Source organism: Emydura macquarii, unplaced genomic scaffold, assembly GCF_026122565.2.
Source record: "Emydura macquarii macquarii isolate MOO-44397 ecotype Brisbane River unplaced genomic scaffold, CSIRO-AGI_Emac_v2 contig_2897, whole genome shotgun sequence".
NCBI lineage: Eukaryota > Metazoa > Chordata > Testudines > Chelidae > Emydura > Emydura macquarii.
In genome coordinates, this window is record NW_027133034.1 from 46,549,600 (window position 1) to 46,566,832 (window position 17,233).

Genomic DNA, 17,233 nt, shown 5'->3' on the forward strand with positions numbered 1-17,233 from the left:
TGTTCTCTAACAGTATTTCTGTTTGTGAATTTAAATCATTATGAAAAGCAACCACAGGAAGCAAGAGAAACTACTATGCTAAGGCTGTTGTTTAGTAGTTTCTTTGGTGTAGATGGTACTATAGATGAACACTCCCTCATTTCTCTTTTCATAAAAGTGACGTATACAAGGACCACGTTTTGGACTCCTCCCAACCTAGAAGCATGACATTGCTCAGCCAAGCCCAAGTGATCTTAGCAACAAGAGCAGGCTTCAAGGGATTTTGCCAATTTGAGCATCTAAATGTGGCGCTACCATAGACATCCAAGATTTTAAAAATTAAGGAAGACCATTCTACTATTTAATCAGTTCAGAAATCAAGTGCTACATGCTGTGTGTATGTGCAAGGACAGCAGCAGGTTTTTCAAGATATATAATGGCACAAGGCTTGCATTAGTATCTGGTCCATAAAAAAAAACCGTTTGCTAACTCAATTCATTAAAATCCATTTAATACCCAATATTATGTTATATTCCAGGTGTAGCCAAACCTACTGACCCCACCTCCTCCCCCGTGCCAAAACACCCCTCCCCACTGGGCAGAATCCTCTAGCCCCACCACCTTGCCGCAGGGCAGAAGCTCCGAGCTCCTCACCCCAGTCTGATAGGCGGAGAATGGGGAGGGCATAGGGGACTCTGCGAGCCGCACTTTAGTTGTAAAAGAGTCACATGAGGCTCAGGAGCCACAGTTTGGCCACACATCTTACATTCTGTGATATCTTTAAGTGTCCTTTGTGCAGAGTAGAATATAATTTATTCATCTTCAGCCTGGGAATTTTCTATTTAGCAACAACACCTACTGGTGATACGTGTAATACAGAAGGTTTGCTTGAAGAGCTGTGTCAGTGATGCAAGAGTTCCCATAAAGACTAGCAAACAAACTGTCCTGTCTTGTAAAATCTTCCCAATATAGCTGGTGTAATAAACATTCAGTTAAAACTGTTACGTTAATAACATTCTTATTTACAATAAGCCTAAATAGGTGATTTATTTATATTGTAAATTTCCTTGTAATGGAGTAGTACAGCTTAGATAAGGGCAGTTTTATTTTTCTTTGTCCAGTTAATTTGATATCCTGGTACCTTGCCATAATTATTTATTATTTCCAGTGTTGCTGATATGGTCATATCCTGTTTTTTTCATTTATTCTTTCATTGTCGGCTCTTTTTCTGAGTGCTAAATCTCTGTCACCAAAATAAATATCAGAGAGGTCAGGGCACAACCTTGTTGTGATTCTTCATGTGGGAAAAACGTTGAGGAATAGAGATAATGTATTTGGCAGCTCAAATGAATAAAAAAAAATCAGTCTTATTAAAATGTTGCCTCAGATGCCATCCAGTTAAATTTGTCCTTTCCTACAGAAAAGGAGAGAATCTTTCTGGGTCTTTTTTTAATAAAACAGGAACTCAACATTATTGGAATTTACCCTGAATATCAGGAAATCCCCTTAAGAGAAAGATAAATTTTAAGGAACAAGATTTGTACATATTGAAATTATTTTTTAGTCATGTTTATTGCAGTAATGCCTCAGGGCCAACCAAACATAGGGCCCCCCTTGTGCTAAGTGCTGTACAAATACTGAGTAGTAGATGGCCCCTGCTCTGAAGAGCTTGCAATGTAAACAGACAAGATAGACACAGGGTGAGAAAAGGGGTTTAATACACAAGCAGTGGGAACAATGCGATGGCAGAAAAGGTCATGTTAGTTTATTAGTTCCATGGGGGCTAACATTTTTGTTTTAGTTTCTTAGGGTGGGTTTACCAAGGAGGAGATCCGCTAAATGGAAAGCAAAGGGAAGGAGAGGGGGCAGCGCTGTGGAAAAGAGGGCTAGGTATGCAGTGAAGCTGAGGGGAAGAGACTGTGAAGCAGATAGCTGGAGCAAACAACCAATCAGCACAAGGCAGAGAAAGTACAGTTGAAACTGTAGAAAGTTCTCAGAATGACCAACGGTCCCTGCTTTAGCTGCTTCTGCCCCTATTACCTGGAGTCTCTGGCTAGCTCCATTCTGCAGTTTTCTCCCAAGGTCACATGGAGAGCTGGGGGACAGAAGGGGAGGTACCACCTGCTCTTAGTGCCCCTTAGTAAGGGTGTCTCTCCTATGTAGTTCTGAGTCCTGCACGGCATGCTGGAGGAAGGGATGGCCTTGGCTGGTCCCCATTTTGACACCCATCCTGCCCCAATGCAGCAGTCCCTGCTTCGGCTACTTCTGCCTTGCCCGTCCTGGTGGAGTCTGTGGCTGGCTGGCTCCACTCTGCAGTTTTCTCCCAAGTAGTCTAGAATAGGAAGAGTTACATTTAGAAATATCTGTATAAAACGTGTGTTGCTTTTTCCATGAGTTATGTGTTTTATATACAAAAGCTTTAGGAATTTGTTATTGTATAGCGTTACCATCTACAAATTGTGATGTATAAAGGATTTTGAAAATGGTTTTAGAATAATAATAATTTCAAAATGCCCTCATCTTACTGAACACATTTTAGCTCCTTGCCAGATCTGGACCTAAGGGAGCTCAGCTATTGAAGCTGTGAATGCTGCATGTATTTATACAGCAAACATGTAACTCTAGGGCATCTCATTTGCCCTTCAGACATGATAAATAAAAGACCTAAACCTGCTGCCTTAATCCCTCAAGATACCTCTGCAGTCTATAGAATTGTAGTATGACGACTGCCATTTTGGCCAGTGCACCGGGGTTTGAATTGGGAACCTCCTGAGCTAAAAGCAGGAGCTGCTACAGTTTGAATTAAAGAGCTATGGTTCTGTGGCTGGGACTGTAGCAATTCATATACCCTCTGTAGGTCAACACAGAGGGGAACATGAAACACACACTCACTGGTGGGTTACAGCAGCACTGTAAGTGCAATCTTCGGTTAGTTTTTTCATTTAGAGACAATTCCTTTAGCTTCTGTGTGAAACAACACCTCAAGACCTCACAGAATCAGGCTTTTCTTTTGGTAAATTGTATCTTTGCAGCTATAATATCCTGCCTATTTTCTTGTTTAAAATACCCATTTGCTTCCAAAAGGAAAATCTACTTGTTGACTAAAATTTAGAATTCGGACTTGTTCTCATATCGGTTGTTTCTTCTGTCCATTCCTAAAGAGTTTTCCTATTCTATATTGTAGGTGACCTTAATCCCAACCCATGATTCAGAAGTGATGAGGGAATGGTACCAAGAGACCCATGAGAAACAGCAGGACCTCAACATCATGGTTTTGGCAAGCAGCAGCACTGTTGTTATGCAAGATGAATCTTTCCCTGCATGCAAGATTGAACTGTAGAAACAAGGCCATACACCACAACATTAAACTTTATTTCCAGAAATTCTTCAGTTTGAAAATACCTTTTCTAAAAATTCAACCCATCTAATTCAACTGCTGAACTATATACTTGCCAAATGCTATACTGTGTCAGGGTGATGCAAGTCACTAATATTTTTCAGTCTTTGCTGATTGCTAAGGGAAATAACAGTATTCCCACAATAGGGTTCAGATTACTGCAAAATTACAGATCCTGGTTCATTTCCGCTGAACATTTGGAAACCATGCACTAGCAAACCCAACTGACTTCTGCCAGGTAGAGGCATTTGCCCTTGAAAGAAACACAGAGAGAGAAATAGAGAGAGGGGTAGGAGGAGAAAGTATAAATAATTGGGTCTGCATTAGTCTCATGGCAATAGATGTATTGCTTACTGCAGTCTGCTTATGCTCTCACATGAAAAGAAAGTTTTACGTTTGTATCAGTCTGAGTTATCTGAAAGGGGCCTTAGTTTACAAAATTATGTTAGTTGGAAAATAACAGGAAACTGAATGTGACTTTGAAGGGACGTAAGATCTAAACACTCATTAGCCATTAACTAATTTGAACTCTGCATACTGACATAACATAATTATCATAGACTAAATATGCAAGTAGTTTGAACCCCATTCAGAACTCTAAAACGTTTCTTTTGACATGCAAACATGTTGGTCTAAGGCATGCTCCCAGTGAATATCCATTTAGTCCACTCAGAATTGACAAACCTGCATGCTTAAACACCCAAGTCAACAGTCAATTTACTGAAGCAAAATACCAAAGCAGTTGGGGAGTACATACAGTAGACAAATTGCCTTAGAAAGTGACTTGAATGTACAAAGATACTTAATGCACTTATTTTTTAATGTGAGACAGCAAGTTTATAAAACATCTGTGTAGGATTATAGTTACACCAATGAAGTGTGAGTGCGCATGTGTGGTACTAGAAGCCTATCTGATTGGTCAAACAGCTTGGTACTATGAATTATGTATGTTAGCTGAACACTTCAGTGGTACACCTGGACGGCTCAACAAAACAAGATAAGCATTTTTGAAAGCTGCTTTTGTACTGCGGAAGCAAGACTGAAGTGGTGTCCACTATCAAAGAAATGCAAAACTTAGTGAAACACAGTATGTTGAAAAAGGTTCTCAGCGAGTCTGTACAGTATTTTACCTTCCTTTGTCTTATGTTGTTTTATTTGTTAATTTAAAAGTGAATATGGGAACAAATGTACAGAAGAATTTTTTTTAGCTCTGCGTGAAATTTTAATAGATGACTTTTTAACAAAAGTTTTTGTTTACAGGAAAATGCAAAGAAAAAAATTTCAGGTGAAGGCGATTTTTTTTTAGTAATTTTGTAAGACAAATAATGTTGTTTGAGGTTCTGGTGAGAATGAAGTATGATAATGCAGTGACTTATTTATTGAAAACATTTAACTGCCAAGAATTTGGGGGGAAGATCCCAATGATTAAATTAATCTACTAGTGCTCACAAAAAAACAGGAGTTGAAATGCCAGCTGATTGCTCTTTACAAAGTGGTAGCTAGACTCATGATTCTCCCAAGATATTGAAAAAGATTGAAAAAAGCAATGATTACCTTAAATAAGCCAAGCGGCTTTTTGTTTTTAGTGGGGTTTTGTGTGTGTGTGTTTTGTTTTTTCTTTAAAGTGTTCCCAGTATCTACAGATCATTTCCAAAGGTACAGAATACTGTTTAAGAGAGTTTGGACTCTTAAGTCTAAGAAGCTTTACCACTATAGACAATATTGTTACATTTCAGTTTGCAGGTTTGTGGATCAGAATTTAAATAAGGTAAAGGCCTCCTAAATGGAGATCTGTGCTGGCCTGTACAATTCACATTTATGGCAGCCTTTGAGTTCCATTAAGTAGTGACCTACGACCTCATTTTATTTTCTTTATGTATAATGTATTTTAAATGTTAACATTGTTAGTTTATTTTTGTTCGATAGGTGTGTGTTTGCACTGCTTATTTTTATGGGATTTTTTTTTTAAAAATACTACTTCAGAACCCTTTAATTATGGGCCGTTGCAGCCCATTTAATGCTGTGAATTATTGTTTGTTAAATTTTGGAGAGTGGGGGTGGGTTTAATATTTTATTTTTGTTAGATATCATTAGCAATGCTATTTTATTTATTGGTCTGCCTTTTAGATCCTTGAAAACAAGTCAGAATGATTATGGTACAAAAGACAGAGGGAAATGTATTGTGAAACCAAACGGAATTTGCTGAGCTCATAATCATTTACTTAACATTTATTTTGTCTACAAAGTGAAAGGCAAAATATTTTATTAGTTAACTGATTTGGCAGAATAGTTGTATTATTTCTATCACAATTCTTTCTGATTTATGTACTCTCTCATGTAGGTAAGATTTGAAACTTTTTGAGTTGGGAGAGCAGATTTGAGACTCTGCCAAAATTGGTTAGTTTGTTTCTCCACTTTGATAGAAAATTTAATAAACAATGAGCAATGATCTCAAGACTAATCTAAACCAGTGTAAATCAGGAGTAACTTCATTGAAATTGAGGGTAAATTAGTGTAAATTAAATCAGAATCAAGCTTTAAATCTGCAAGTCCCAAAATAAATTTGTAACTGCTCAAATGTTTATTTAAAAAATATAGGTCAGTTACAGCCAATCTTAAACTGTACTTGGATTTTTTGCTGCTACATAGTTTTTTTTAAAATGAGTCAGCTGTTTTGAATCAGCCGACATTGTTCCTATGAGATACTGTAATACTTGTTCCATCCACTCTTCTAAATGACAACCAAGCCTGAGTGTTGCTAACTTCCCAATTAACTCCTCTTGCCCTTAATGCCTTTCCTGCCTGTGTAACTAATCTAATTGTTCGAGTCATAGTCAGAAACAATTAGTTTAGTAACAGTCATCAAAATGTACCATGTACGTTAATGGTGAGCGCTGTTGATCAGCACCGATTTCTAGGAGCATGGTTTGATATTGATTATTGATTAATTATAAAGATTCACTACTTGAGTGTAAAGAACACTCTACTGAAATGATTGTGTTATCCATGACAACATCCCCAATCATGACTTTTATGGTAGTCTTGTGGTGCTGAAAAAAATTCAATGAAGAATTAACATTGGAGATAGCATCCATTTCCAAACCTAAACAGATCCCCCTTGCATGCCTTCTCAAAGTCTGGTGGTGGGACTGACTACATTGTCTCTTTCCTTTAACACCTTCTTCCACAGAGTTCACTTTTGATTTTTTTTTTTTTTGCCTTACATACTGTGGTGAATGGATCCAACTGTGTATATGATTTTTTTTTTAATTGTCTAAATAGCCTATGTGGTTTAGGAGCCTTCCAGTACTCATTTGCTAAGATCTAATAGTTTTGTTAACTATTTAACTATTTCAATTTTCTATCCTTCCCACCGCAAGAAATTCAGCTGCAAGGAACTATTACTGTGCATTTTTGAAATTTCTGTCATCTGCCTCTTTATTCATCTGTCACCAGAGGTTCTTGCTCAGTGATGACATTTTGAGAGAAATGGTCATTTTTTGGTCTGGATTTATTAGAAAAGGAAAAACTATAATGTTTACACTTGAAAGAAACTGTAAGCTTTCATCTTTTCACCTAATTGAACAAAAACACTAAAAGCAACCTAGGGAGAAGCATTTTTTTGAATGCAGTTATGTTATTCACCTGATTAAAAATGTTTGCTATTTAAAAAAGAAATCTGTTTGTTGTGACTTTACAAAAAAAAAAAAAAATCAAGTAACTAAATAAAAAGGCAGCATATAAAAATAATGAAAAGAAAGGGAAAAAAAAAAAAAAAAAAAAAAGCTTCTCTGCACTTAACTAGCTAGGAGCTCCAGATGACTGGAGCTATCCATAAAATTCATTCAAGACTGGGCTGTAATCACAACAGTAGAAGAGCAATTATGAAGTACAAAATGCTTTCACATGTTTGCATGCAGCCATATATCTTCCAAACTATGGAAAGAAACAGTCTTGTTGCCAGCTGAGAAGCACCTCACACACTCCTCTCTCTTGTTCTGAATGGTGTTTGTGTCAGTCTGCAGCTGTGTATGGTAATATGTCTTATAATCCTGCATCACTTCTATTCTATCCAGTCATATCTAATGTAGAAAAATAGTTTCCAGTGAAAGTAATAATATGTAGTGCTTTTATGATATTTGTGTGCAATATCCCCTCTTCCATTGAGGATATTTGATGTAAAGAAAACAAACTCAGTTCCACAATAAAATACAAAAGTGATAAAGTGGTGTTGGTATGTTTCTTGTCTTTATGTCGTACGTGTGAATTTATGAATTTGCCAGTGTGTCTGTTAGATTTTTAAAGCCAAAATCTATCAAACTTGATCTATAATTATTTCCATTTTACAGATGGGGAAATTGAGGCAGAGGGAAGTGAAGTTGCCTAAGATCCTGCTGCAGGCCAGTGGCAGAAATGGGAATAGACCTGAGGTTTCTTGAGTTCCAGTCCAGTGCCCTATCTACTAGACCACACTATCTAATAGAATCCAATTTTTATTGAGTGCAGGAAGTGTTAGCTTATGAGTTTTAACACTGGATTCTTTTCAGGTCAACTTTTAACTTGAACATTATTTCTCAGATCAGGATATTTGCTTATTCCTTACCAACCAACAATTTGTTAATTCACCCAGAACCACATTAACATATAATCAACAGTTCACCACTCAAATGTAGACACAACCAATTGTGTATACTACACAAACAATACAATATAAGATTCTAGTTCTTTCTAGTCATAAGGAAAATTAACTTATTGTTTTCAAGCTGTCATGTCAATTTGCTTGCACTTATAAAGGAGGTAGAATCTAAAATATGGTTACTTGAGGTCTCACTAGATGAGTGTAGACTCAGCAGGATAACCTATATGTATTTATGTTAAAGAATAGAAGGGGAATTTAAATTAATTTTGGAAATGAAATCTCACCACTTCTTCATGTTATCCTCTTAACCTTGGAGTGTAGAAGATTCCTTCCACACAGTTGGTCTGGCATTAGTCACACTTCTGCAGCTTCTTACATTGGGTTCAGTCAACTCCCCTGAGCGCATGGTGACCTCAGTTTGTGCTTTAGTTTCAGGGCTCATAGGAGGGAGTCAAGTGGGTCCCAGATTTCTGCTCTCAGTTTCCTTGCTGCTTCCATTGGTATCTTGTAGGTGGTGTTGGTTGATAACAAATTTCCTCAATCCTTTTCTTATCGAAGTCTTTTTAGGTTTGATTCATTTAAAAAATTGTATTTCATTATTTGCCCCTACTATCAATAGGGATCTCCTTTACCCCTTTAAGCAATTTCTGTTAATACTTCAAAGTTATATCCGACTTATATCTTTGTTTCTCCTTTCTTGTGCCTGACATTTCTATTGTGCAACAACTATTTACAATGAAAATCAACAAAATCCTTATAATCTTCTAAATTTGGAGCACATACTTCATACAGTCTTTGATTATACTAAGCATTTCACATTGTTTAGGACTTAAAAAAAAGGAGACATTTTCCACATACAGAAGGATATAGATCCAACTCACAAGGCAAACAAATGTGCAGATTTTTATTAGGGGTGAAAGACTGATTATTTGCGGTATGTTTGATTTACAAGGAAGCTATAGTTTATAATTTGGAGTGAAAATGTGGGTTGATTTCTTGAGGTAACTTTGCCCAACGTGACCTTCAATTTTAAAGCAACATTTCTAGTTTGTTTAACTTGCAGCTTCCTCACCCTTCTTATCTTGAGCCACGCAATGTGCAATTGGCCACTTTGCAAAGGAAAGCAAGGTATGACTCTTGGTTAGTAACTTGGAGCTTTTTAGTTAAATTGGGAGGAAGAAAGAGGTTTATACATATGCAGAGGTTCTTGCCTAGGTGGTGATGCCCCCATTTAGCCATTTTAGTTTCTATAGTTGCGGAGGAGAACACGCAACCTTGTCTGATCTGTGGGTCCTTTAGACAAAATATCTTAGCTGCTGTGAACCATTTTCCAGTTGTTTTCATATGCAGATCCTATTTGGAGATAAACAGAGGTGGGATAGCTTTTCTAATTTTTGAAGGCCATAAAGCATCAATAGTTGTTAATCATTCAAGGCATATCAGTCCCATACAGTGTGCATATGTATTTGTAAGTTTTCCCTTTTCTTGACTCACTTGTATCTGGTACCTGGGTTTGTTATCACATACGGGTGTCAATGCTTGAATTTTAGATAACTTTGTTCCTTTTACAGATTGAAAAAAATGAGAAAATCTCTCCATTTAGAAATCAAAAAGAATATATACAGAGATAAGTTTTCTTGCTCCCATTGCAATCCACAGGAGTATTCCATTATTGGGTAAATCATATGATAGAATACTGTATATTTAGGAAATACATTTTAAAATTACTGTATCAGATACCAGATAATGATATATCAATTTTAGCTCTTGCTGGTTTGAAAAGAGGTGATCTTTTCAAAGCCAGTTTGTTGTCTCATAGCTCAGCAAAATAGTGTTTTTCAAATCCCCATGATTTTCTCCAGGGAGGAGGCGGTGATAATAGTGCCACATGCTCTCTCCCAGGGAATGACCACAGCATTGGCCCTACATTGAGGATTATGAGGCAGTAGGTGGGGGGAGGCAGCATAGGAGTCATCCCTGTGTGTTCTAGGCCTCTTGTGACTATCCCAAACGAAGGGTTTCCTGAGTTCTTAAAATTTCGACTTATTTTAATAGGGTAGCTCTAGGGATAAGAAGCTTGTTTCCATTGTGTTACACTTCACACCATACATTCCTCCTGAAAAGAGAGGAGTACTATTCCAAGCTCAAGCCTGCTGATAATAGCCTAGCTGCTGATGCACAAACATGGAAAGAAACAAGGCAAAGCCATAACTTGAGGCTTGCCCCTAAACAATCTGGGGGAGCTTATTTTAAGGATTCAGAGGCAAGTCTGGTTATTTTGTTGTCTTTCTACTTTAGCTCAGCAAACATTTAAGGAGTGGTTAAAACTCCATAGTGAATATACAATATTGGATTCTAGTTCTGTCTAGTCATAAGGAAAATATTTTAATGGGTCCCAGGTCTGCTTGAGCATCCTGTGAATGGCTCCAGTCTGCCTATCTGAGAAATACTGCCACAGCAAGGGAAAACTTTTGTTGGTGTTGAGAACCATAGTCCCATCTTGCCCCTCTTCAACATCTCAGCAAAGCTACTCTGCTGGCATAGCCAGTTATACTGTATTTTTACTACCTGAGTAGCTTCCCTAGTCTTCCTTCTGGGTGATGATCTTTAGCCATATTCTGCCCTCAATTCATAACTCTAATTTCCCTGATCATCAGTGAGGCAGGGCTTCCTTAATGCGAAGCAGCCTCTAACCTCTACCCTAACAGCCACCTCCATTTTCACATGCACATTTCTCCACAAACTGCTGAGTATCTGCGAAGAAAAAGCTGAACGCCTTCAACTTGCATTAGCTTCACTGGAAACTTTTGACTTCAATGGGAGTGCAGAATGCTCTGCAGCTTGTAAGATCTGAACAGACCTTGGCTTCAGCATTGCGAGTATTTATAAACCATGACATGATTTTGTATTTCTCTTCTTTACGTGGTGAAAAGATGTGCTCTTGAGCTGATCAATACCACAGCCCTAAATCAACAATCCAGAAACGTGGCAGATCGGTTTGCCTGGGCTCACTTCCTCACTGGTGGTGCACATAGTTTTCGTAGGTTCTAACAGCGCAATGCAGTTGCTCCTGTAAAACCTTAACAATCACCAAATGCCAGACTGGTAGGAAGGCCTCACATGGAGTCAGAGCGTGCTTGTGTGGCTGCTGGTAACTTCACTAGCAGAAGGGTCACAGAAATCGTGACTTACACATGGCTCACACAGAAGCGCAGCCCAATACATCACTGGTATTAATAAAATATGCAGAGAGGATGCATGAAATAGATGGAACCAATAACTCCAATAGCTCTATAAATAACTAGCACTTGATGTATGTGCTGTTTTTAATCTCATATACCTGTTTAGATGAATAAACTGATTGCAACTCAGCTTTTTATCAATTTGGTATTATCTCAACCCCAGCGGTGCTATTTATGACTTAAACAGTTGAAGGTAAACTGAAGCAGCCCTTCTAAATACTTAATCTTGACCTCATGCTCCTACAAGTCAGGATTTCCAACAAGAGTTTGTTCTTCTTCAAGTGTCCATTCCATTGTAGGTGTGTGCACAGTTACTGGAACTTTTTTCCCTTTAGCAGAACCCGCAGGGCCAACTCCAGCTCCCTTCGCAGCCCCGTGCACATGCTGTGGTATATGAGATGCCGCCGGCCCTATGTACCCTCAGTTCCTTCTTTCCGCCTGTGATGGTTGCTGGAACTGCCTTGGCTTGCAATCGCAAGAGCTCAGGAGCCCATGTCTCCAGCTAGAGAGCTACTCCTGGGAGTGGGGGAGAGCGGGGTGTCGCTATACCTGTCAGCACTGTCAACACCGGAGGTGTGCCAGGCAGCACGGTCCTTATTGGCCTTGCCCATGCCCATCCTAGCCTCCGCCCAGAGAAAAGGGGCTGGTGTCACAGGGGAAGCCCGTGCTGGGACCCCCTGGTTGGATCAGGCAATCCCTGGAGCGAGGGACAAGATCTCCAACAACCCGGTCGCCCCAGAAGGAAGGATCGACTCAGCACTGCTCCCCTAAAAGTCGCTCCAGATCACAGTCATTGGAGCACCTCGTATCAGCGGTGCAAGGAGCGAGGTCGCCCTCCCAGCACTGGTCGCTGTCTCTGGTACCGGGTGAAGTTTGCGCCAGGAGGCAGCGCCCGTTGGGGTCGCATGCACGAGGTCACTCCCCTGAGAAAAGTCGGCACTGCTCCTGCCCCCCGGCACTGAGGAGTTAACCCGCACGGAGGCAGTGCAGAACCCGGACACTGGAGGCTGACTCAGCACCGCGAGGGAAGCAGTACTGCAAGTCATTGGCGCCTAGGCAACGCGCCAGATGTTCCAGCTCACAGTCTCCTTCCATCAGTATGGTCACGGCCCCAGCGCCGGGTCTTGTTGTCTTCGCGTTCGACGCTGCTGAGGGGCCATTCTCCTGCACATTGGAGCACCCGTAGATCAGGTCACCACTCTCCTGTCACTCAGCACTGTGCAATGGGAACCTCTGAGGCGGCTGCCACTGTGGTCGTCAGACAGTGAGTCAGGGTCCTCACTAGAGGATGACCATGGGTGAGCCGCCGCCACCAGCAAAAGGTGCTGGAGCACCCTTCAGCTCAGGCAGCCCCGATTTGGCCTCAGGGACAGTGGGCTCCCCAATGGCCATATTAGGGACCCTGGGGGGGTATCCTATCGGACCAGGCCTTCAGTCGTTTCAGTCGTCAGAGGTACAGTCTGCACCACTGATTGTGGACAAGGGTTATCTTTTGGTTTCCGCTGATGAGTTGGACCCCCCAAGGAAGTGACCTCTCGTGGGGTCCACTGTCAGCGGGTAGAGATGCCACCACGCACACCCCTCTAGTCTTCCTCCTCTTCCCTGGATAAGGCAGTTAACCAGGGACACGTGACAATGACTTCAGAGTGCACCAGGAACTCCTCAAGAGGGTGGCTTCCAACTTGGGGTTGGAGGTGGAGGAGCAGAAGGAGGCCTCAGACAGCCTCTTTAATGTCCTGGCAGCAGCTGCCCCAGCCCGGGTGGCCCTCCCAGTGCATGAGGGGTATTGAAAATAGTAATGGCCCTGTAGCAGATCCCTTCATCAGTGGCCCCAACCTCCAAAGGGGGTCAAGAAAAAGTACCATGTCCTGGCATAAGGATTCGAATACCTCTTCACCCCATCCTGGGTACCCTGGTGGTAGATGTGGCCAACCAGTGGGACAGGCTGGGACAGCCCGGTTCCACACCAAAAAACAAGGACAACAAGAAGCTGGACCTGTTCGGGAGAAAAATGTATTCAATGGCAAGCCTCCAATTTCGACTTGCCAATCAGCAGGCTTTACTGGCCAGGTACAACTTCAATCGCTGGGACTCGCTAAAGTGCTTTGTGGACACTTTGCCCTAGGACCAGGCACTGGACTTTACTACCATCCTGGAGGAGGGCGTCACGGTGGCCAGAGCGGTGTCACAGGTGTCTTCGGACACAGCAGACTCGGCAGGCAGAGCTATGGCCCCTGCCATCTGCATACACAGATGCTCGTGGCTGCAGTCCTCAGGGCTGTCCCAGGAGGTCCTGCAGTCCATCCAGGACCTCCCCTTCAACGAGTCGGTCTTGTTCTCAGACCAGACCACTGCAAAGTCGCATGGTCTGAAAGACTCAAGGGCCACACTCCGCTCTTTGGGTCTCTATATGCCCCAGACCTCTAGGCGTCAGTTCCGTCCTCCGGGCCAGCAACAGCAGAGGTACCAGCCTCAACGATTCACACCCTTCAGGCAGAGGGATAGAAATATGGGATCTAGGAGATGTCAACCAATTCCCAGGTCCTCCTCAGCCCCTCAGCAAGGGTCATCTAGAAGATCAGGCAATCAGAGGAGACAAGTTTTGAAGGTGCGCCTGAGGGTGGCATACCAGTCTGTTCCCCAGATCCCTACCACCCTTTCTTGAACTGTCTAGCTCCCTTCCTGTCCGAATAGACCAAGATAATTTCAGACCGCTGGGTCCTTGGCATAGTTTCGTTAGGATATGCCCTCCAGTTTGTGTCTACCCCTCCCAACAGCCCTGTCTCTCTGCAAGGACCCCTCTTACAAGCAACTCCTCATTCAAGGGGTAGAGACACTTCTCAGCCTAGGGGCCATAGAGAGGGTTCCACTGGATGCGAAGGGAAAAAGGTTTTACTCGAGGTACTTCCTCATCCCCAAAGGGACAGGGGGTCTAAGGCCTATTCTAGATCTGCGTCATCTCAACAAATTTCTCAAGAGGTTGAAATTTCGCATGGTCTCCCTTGCCTCTATCATCCCCTCTCTGGATCCGGGAGACTGGTATGCCGCCCTTGATCTGAAGGACGCATACTTCCACATTTCTATCTTCCCCAGCCATGGGTGTTTCCTCTGCTTCGTGGTAGCTGGTTCCCATTACCAGTTTGCAGCACTGCCCTTTGGCCTTTCCTCAGCCCCAAGGGTGTTTTTTACGAAATGTATGGTGGTTGTGGTGGCCCACCTGAGCACAGAGGGGTCCAAATTTTCCCTTACCTGGATGACTGGCTAATAAGGGGCCGGTCCAGGGCCCAGGTCCAGAGCAGTGTAGATCTGACACGCATCACCTGCTGCCGGCTGGGCCTGCTAATAAATGAGCAGAAGTCCCCATTAACCCTGGTGCAACGAATAGAATTCATCGGGGCGGGGCTGGACGTCTCCCAAGCCAGAGCTTTCCTGCCCCAGCTGTGATTCGAGGCAATGTCTGCCATTATCGCTCACCTGCAGCTCTGCCCGACAACAACAGCCAGGCACTGCCTGCAGCTCTTAGGCCACGTGGTGGCCTGCACTTACGTGGTGAGGCTGGCTCGCCTGAGACTCAGACCACTTCAGTCGTGGTTAGCCTCAGTTTATGCCCCGATCAGACATACCTTGGACCAGGTGGTCACAGTTCCCCCTCACATCCTGGCCACATTGGATTGGTGGCGGAGCCCCCAGGCAGTGTTGAGGGGTGTACTGGTTGAAGAGCTAGTCCCCTCGGTTACCCTAGTAGCGGATGACTTGGACTTAGGGTGGTGGGGGTAGGGTGGGGAACGCTCATATCAACTACAACCTCGGCACACAGGGAGTGCACGCATATCAATGTAAAAGAGTTACGGGCTATTCAACCAGCATGCGGAGTGTTTCTCCACCTTACTGTTGTGGGCAAGATGGTGCAGACAATACAGCGGCCATGTATTACATTAACAGATGGGGGAATCCTATTCCTCAGCCCTCTGCAAGGAAGCCATTTGTCTGTGGGACCTGGCCGTCAGGCACACGTTCCACATAATTGCCTCTCACCTCCCAGGAGTGAGGAACGACAAGGCGGACTGCCTCAGCAGGTCGTTCTTACCCCGCCACGACTGGTCACGGCATCCAAAGGTGGTTGCTACAATTTTCAAATGATAACCACCCGGCTATCCCCAGGTGGGCTTGTTCGCGTCAGCGTGGAACAAGAAATGCCAGCAGTTCTGCTTCCTCCACGGTCTGGAGGCCGGGTCACTCTCCAATGCCTTCCTGCTGCAGTGGTTGGGGAGCCTCATGTATACATTGCCACCCATTCCTCTCCTTCACAAAGTCCTGCTCAAGATCAAGAGGGACAAAGCGAACATTATCTTAGTTGCACCGGCCTGGCCGCGCCAACAGTGGTTCAGCATGCTGCTGGACCTATCGATCACGCCCCTGCTGGAGCTTCCGAGCTGGCACAGTCTCCTGTCCCATGACCACGGCTGCTTGCTGCACCCAGACCTGGACTCCCTACACCTCATGGCGTGGAGCGTCTGGGACTGAGCACAGACAAGCGAGCCTGTTTGGCGCAAATCCAGCAAATTCTGCTGGGTAGCAGAAAACCTTCCACACAAGTTGTATATCATGCTAAATGGAAGCGATTTACCTGTTGGGTGGAATTCGGGGTTGTCGCCGATACAGGCGATCCTGGAGTACAACTAAAGCTCCAGGGGCTAGTCGTGGCCTCCCTGAAGGTCCACCTAGCGACTATATCAGCGTTCCACCAGCCATTGGGTAGGAAATCAGTTTTCTCCCCCACATAATGATTAGATTCCTGAAGGGGGTGGAGAGACTCTATCCACAGATCTGTGACCTGGTGCCTTCCTGGGATCTCAGCCTGGTCCTTTTGTGGCTCACAGGGCCCCCATTTGAGCCCATGACTACATACCCTTTACTGCTATTGTCATGAAAGGTGGCCTTCCTGGTGGCCATTACCGCAGCATGGAGGGTCTCCAAGATTAGGGCGCTAACCTTGGAGCCCCTTATACCGTGTTTTATAAAGACAAGGTTCATTTGAGCCTGCACCTGGCCTTCCTGCCTAATGTGGTCTTCCAATTTCATTATAACCAAGACATTTGTCTCCCCATGTTCTTTCCCAAACCACACGGCTTGCAGGAGGCGAGGAGATGGCACACACCAGATGGGTGTTGGCATTCTATATCGAACGCATGAGACAGTTCCGGAAATCTACACAACCCTTTGTTGCGGTGGCTGACCAGATGAAAGGCTTACCTGTTTCCACCCAGCGCATTTCATCATGGATAACTTCCTGCATCAAGTTCTGCTACGAGCAAGGGAAGGTGCTGCTTCCAGGGATGATTACAGCCCACTCAACCAGAGCTCAAGCTTCATCTACAGTCTTCCTAGTGAGCGTGCCTGTGCAAGACACCTGCAGGGCTGCCACCTGGTCATCTGCACACACCTTCATGTCCCACTATGCCATCGTCCAGCAGGCGCAGGATAATGACGTGGGCTTTGGCAGCGTGGTGCTGCAGGCAGCTCATCCATCACTCCGGGCTTGTGAGTCACCTATAATGGAATGGATACAAGCAAGCACCTGAAGAAGAAAAAAACGGTTACTTACTCATGTCCATTTCATGACCCCCGCCCCCCTCAGTCCCTGCTGCCGGTGTTGCAGCAAGGCGGAACTGAGGGACCGTAGGGCCAGCGGCGCCTCATATACCTTGGCATGTGTGCAGGGCTCCAAGGGGCACCGAAGCCGGCCTTGTGGGTTCTGCTAAAGGGAAAAAAGTTCCGGTAACCATGAATGAAGGTACACACACTTGAATGGACATGAGCAACACATCTCGAAGAACAGCAGTTACTGGTAAGTGACTGTCTTTTTCCCAACACCCACTAGCTGTGCTAGAGATGAACTGGTCTCAATGGTTCCAGTCCAAATTCCACTTAAGGCAGAAACTTGACAGGAATCTGAATAAACAAGACAGTTTGAAA

At 43.4% G+C, this 17,233-nt stretch overlaps 1 protein-coding gene and 1 long non-coding RNA gene across 2 annotated transcripts in view; one reads left to right on the top strand and one right to left on the bottom strand.

The window, feature by feature from the left end:
- The window catches only part of MAP1B (microtubule associated protein 1B), a 234,739-nt gene extending 227,134 nt beyond the window's left edge, over positions 1 to 7,605 (top strand). Inside the window, exon 7 of the mRNA XM_067569069.1 lies at positions 3,164 to 7,605. Within this exon, the coding sequence (XP_067425170.1) occupies positions 3,164 to 3,319 (156 nt within the window). The 3' untranslated portion in view covers positions 3,320 to 7,605. The remainder of the gene's footprint in view (positions 1 to 3,163) is intronic.
- Positions 1,593 to 16,705, bottom strand: LOC137167084 (uncharacterized). Its single transcript, XR_010923982.1, has 4 exons — positions 16,511 to 16,705; positions 15,345 to 15,571; positions 14,507 to 14,596; positions 1,593 to 2,311 (listed from the first exon to the last, which is right to left on the bottom strand). It is a non-coding gene; the product is annotated as an uncharacterized lncRNA (long non-coding RNA).
- Between the last annotated feature and the right edge of the window lie 528 nt (positions 16,706 to 17,233).